The 3,591-nt window shown below is 33.3% G+C and overlaps 2 protein-coding genes across 2 annotated transcripts; one reads left to right on the top strand and one right to left on the bottom strand.

Moving 5' to 3' along the window:
• Nucleotides 1-700: 700 nt before the first annotated feature.
• LOC119679025 (protein TEX261-like) lies at nucleotides 701-2,260 on the top strand. The gene is made up of 4 exons (XM_038091166.1): nucleotides 701-923; nucleotides 975-1,276; nucleotides 1,338-1,449; nucleotides 2,126-2,260. The coding sequence occupies exons 1-4, from the start codon at nucleotides 854-856 to the stop codon at nucleotides 2,239-2,241; spliced, it is 600 nt and encodes a 199-aa protein (XP_037947094.1). The 5' UTR covers nucleotides 701-853; the 3' UTR covers nucleotides 2,242-2,260.
• Nucleotides 2,261-2,335: 75 nt separating this feature from the next.
• On the bottom strand, nucleotides 2,336-3,337 carry LOC119679024 (ribose-5-phosphate isomerase-like). Its single transcript, XM_038091165.1, has one exon. It carries the CDS (start codon nucleotides 3,260-3,262, stop codon nucleotides 2,453-2,455), a length of 810 nt encoding a protein of 269 aa, XP_037947093.1. The 5' UTR covers nucleotides 3,263-3,337; the 3' UTR covers nucleotides 2,336-2,452.
• Nucleotides 3,338-3,591: the final 254 nt, after the last annotated feature.

The following is a 3,591-nucleotide window of genomic DNA, read 5'->3' on the forward strand; positions in this document are numbered from 1 at the left end:
TTCCCATAATTGCAATACTGCTGGCATATCGTTTAGTTCAGCTATTCCACTTTGTGCATTATTTCCTTCGTTGTTAGTAGAAGTTGAAGCATCCTGCATAAGAATAGGGCGAGCAGCGATCTCTGCCAAAAATTCGTCATATGCATTCATTTCCGCATTCTGCAAATGAAAATTTAAAGGCCATATTTCATCATGAACTACTGGATCTTGTATTTCTTGTGGATTAACCTGCAAGTTCTGTTGTTGTTCGTCATTATTTGTTCTGTTTCTTTCATTATTTGGTAACCTATCTTCATCACTTGGTGGCATTGTTATTTGATTTAATTTTTTTTCGAAATAAATTTAGTACCTTTACGAAGCTATTTAAAATACTACGGTACGTCAACGTCAACGTCAATATATTAAAAATGATTGCTTTTTTAGAAATTTATGCATAATTTCCAAATCTCTAACTTGTTGATATCGTACCTTAATTTATGTGCTACTCATATTTATTACTTAAAAACAATTGACAATGTGCAAATAGTATCTCCGAGTTGATAAATGTTTTGCGTCTTGACGAAATTCTGTTTCCTATAGAACACCACGCGCCTTTTTGGCAGATTGGCATCAATGTCTATTGTGAATTGCATCTAATAATCAGCTGTGCTACTTCAAACGTCACAACTGACGTTTATTTGCCGAATTTCTATTTATTTTAATAACAAAGTTGATTTGGCAAAATTTGTGTAAATAAAGTATCTCAATTAAAGGCAAAAATTTAATATTAATTGCACACATATTATATAATGCAAATAAGGTGAAATAATTGTGCACTTTCTTCTGATGAGTAAACAAAGAGAATTGCCAGAACATGACGTTTTTATACATACTTAGTTGGGTTTCGTTGGTGCTGCAAGTATGCTTTGTCACCATTTCAATAGGTAAACATTATTCATGAATTGTGTTGTGTGTTTATTTATGCTATATTTTAGCTGCTGGCTTATACTATTTGGCTGAGTTGGTCGAAGAATACATTACCGTTGCGCGGCGGGCGATTTTATTAATGATCATATCTACGACCATCGTATATATAATGTTTATTTTCTTCGATGATCTGCCTTGGAAGATGGTATTATGTGGTTTTGCTGCACAAGTTTTTCATTTTTCTATTATGCGTAACTTTCCGACTATACGATTTCTGTCAGTACCTTTCATTGGCGCTGTTATATTTTTGATTATTAATCATTTATTGGCTTTTCAGTATTTTACAAGCTATTATTTTCCTTTTACACAGGTATATTATATATTTATAGTTGGTATATTTGATTGCTTAATAAAAGTTGTTGTCATTCAAGGTTTTGGCGTACTTTACGATTTGCTTGTGGATTGTGCCGTTTGCGTTATTCGTCTCATTAAACGCTAATGACAATGTCCTTCCTACAGTGAATGAGAACAGCTATCTGAGAGGTAAATTTTTTTAATTTAAATGTAAAAGCCTTAAAAATTGTATGCTTTATTAATATAATTATAAGAGATTTTAATTTACATTATCTGTACGGAATATTAGAATATATTACGAGGAAGCAATATTTGCATATTTCGAATATGCTGTTTGGCTCTCTGACCGTTGGAGGTATTCCAACAACTTACTAAAACTTGTCTTTGCTCCAAGAGCAACCTAAACACGAAACTGTATTAAGTTCACCGGTGTCATGAGCATCTGGGTGTCGCGTTCATTCATTCCACGAAGATAGAATGAGAATAACAGTTGCGTGAGCTAGAGGAGTGAAAGTGTGATTGGGTATAATTAACACTAGTCTAGGTCGAGGTTACAAGCTAAGTAACAGGCCCATTCCAACTGTTCTGGCGCTGCTATAAACTGAAATTACAACATACATATACACTTGATTAGATTGAATAAATTATTGCAGTCATTATCCGCCATTAACAGAGATGTCATAAAACTAAAGTGGCAAGTTCCTAGTAATTATATCACTATTTTTTATAACTAAAAAGAAAATTTAACATTGCGACGATTAGGACTTTTTTTATTTGAATGTACATTTTTACACAATAGTACTAAGATGGAGTTTAATACATACTAAACTAAAGTAATTAAATATAACATTTCTCTCGATTTTAGGCGATCAGGATGTTGTGACTCATTATTTCGCACGTGGTAAAAAGCAAGGCTTACTATCGCTTTTCAATTACGTTAAAGATTCAATATTTCCATCGCGCAATAAGAAGTCATTTTAAAAGGTTGACACCATCTGACTTTGGAGTTTGGAGTAGGTAACTAAGTCCCACTAAATACTAACATAAGTAACAAAGACGAAAAAGCAATAACATATACATTCTTCTAGAGATGAAGTGACAAAATTATTTATTATTTTTTGTAAGACATTAAAAAAGAAAAAACACTACAAACTATAGTTTTTTATTAAAAATAATATTATTTGAAGGAGAATTATGAGCATTGATCATTTTCTTGTGTTTTAACGCTGCCATCTGCCATGCCAAAATATGCTTTAGTGGCCATATCAACAAATAGACCGGTTTCAACCACACCCGGTATAAGCAGTAGTTTAGTGTTCACATCACACCAATTAAATGCGCAGTCCGAGTCAAACTGCCAATCAAGAATAAAGTTACCGTTGTCTGTAACACAGGGACCTGCCTTAGATACTGCCATACGCAACTGTAGTTTGCCTCCAAATACATCTAATATATGCTCCTGTATAGGTACATAGGCCATTGGAACCACTTCAATTGGAATGCCCTTTTTGTATTGTTCTCCTAAGCGCTGAGAATTTTTTGTATAATCTGCTATAACAATCAGGTTTTTAGCGCACGAAGCTACAATTTTTTCTTGTAACAAGCAACCACCACCACCTTTAATTAGCACCATGTCCTTATCAACCTCATCTGCACCGTCAATTGCTACATCAAGTTTGGGGTTTCTGTCCAAGTCGCCAAGTTTTAAGTTATGTTCCACAATTAACTGTCGCGCTTGAAAGCTGGTAGGCACACATGTTATATTCAATTTTTCTTCACGCACTCGTTGCGCAAGTCGTTCAACTGCGAAAACTACGGTTGAACCACTTCCAATACCGATAGCAGTATCTGGTTTCACCCATTCATCAACTGCTTGATTGGCAGCAATACGTTTAGCTTCATTTAATGCCATGGCATTCGCACTAATACTATTTTTATGATAGATATGTTTGGAGTTTTTAAAAATATTACTTAAATGACCACCGAATAGGCTTAGTTTCATTAAAAAACAATACAAAATATGACACCGGCAATAAATATTCAATTATAGCGTGATTTTGGAAATGTCATTGTTTTGACATATCAGTCGATTCGGATTTGGCATAATCTATTTTGAATAGTCAGCTTTAAAACTGTGTTTCATGAGCAAAACTTATTATTTCTTTTATATCTGCCACTTTGGACCAATGCAGTTATGACGTTATACGAATTCTGGACATACTCTTCATTTCAGTTAAAAGCTACTAACGATTTTAAATTGATTTCAAATTGAATCTGCTGTTAAAGCTATTTTTATATTTTATATTCCAGTAACAAAATATATAAATTTTA

Source organism: Teleopsis dalmanni, chromosome 2 (genome assembly GCF_002237135.1).
Source record: "Teleopsis dalmanni isolate 2A chromosome 2, ASM223713v2, whole genome shotgun sequence".
Lineage (NCBI taxonomy): Eukaryota > Metazoa > Arthropoda > Insecta > Diptera > Diopsidae > Teleopsis > Teleopsis dalmanni.

What these genes read in the sequence shown, in the direction of transcription:
- LOC119679025 (XM_038091166.1), top strand. Translation starts at nt 854, where the DNA reads ATGACGTTTTTATACATACTTAGTTGGGTTTCGTTGGTGCTGCAAGTA. An exon ending in ATTATTTTCCTTTTACACAG is followed by an intron (nt 1,277 to 1,337) that starts GTATATTATATA and finishes TTGTCATTCAAG; the next exon opens with GTTTTGGCGTACTTTACGAT. An exon ending in TGAGAACAGCTATCTGAGAG is followed by an intron (nt 1,450 to 2,125) that starts GTAAATTTTTTT and finishes TCTCGATTTTAG; the next exon opens with GCGATCAGGATGTTGTGACT.
- LOC119679024 (XM_038091165.1), bottom strand. Translation starts at nt 3,262, where the DNA reads ATGAAACTAAGCCTATTCGGTGGTCATTTAAGTAATATTTTTAAAAAC.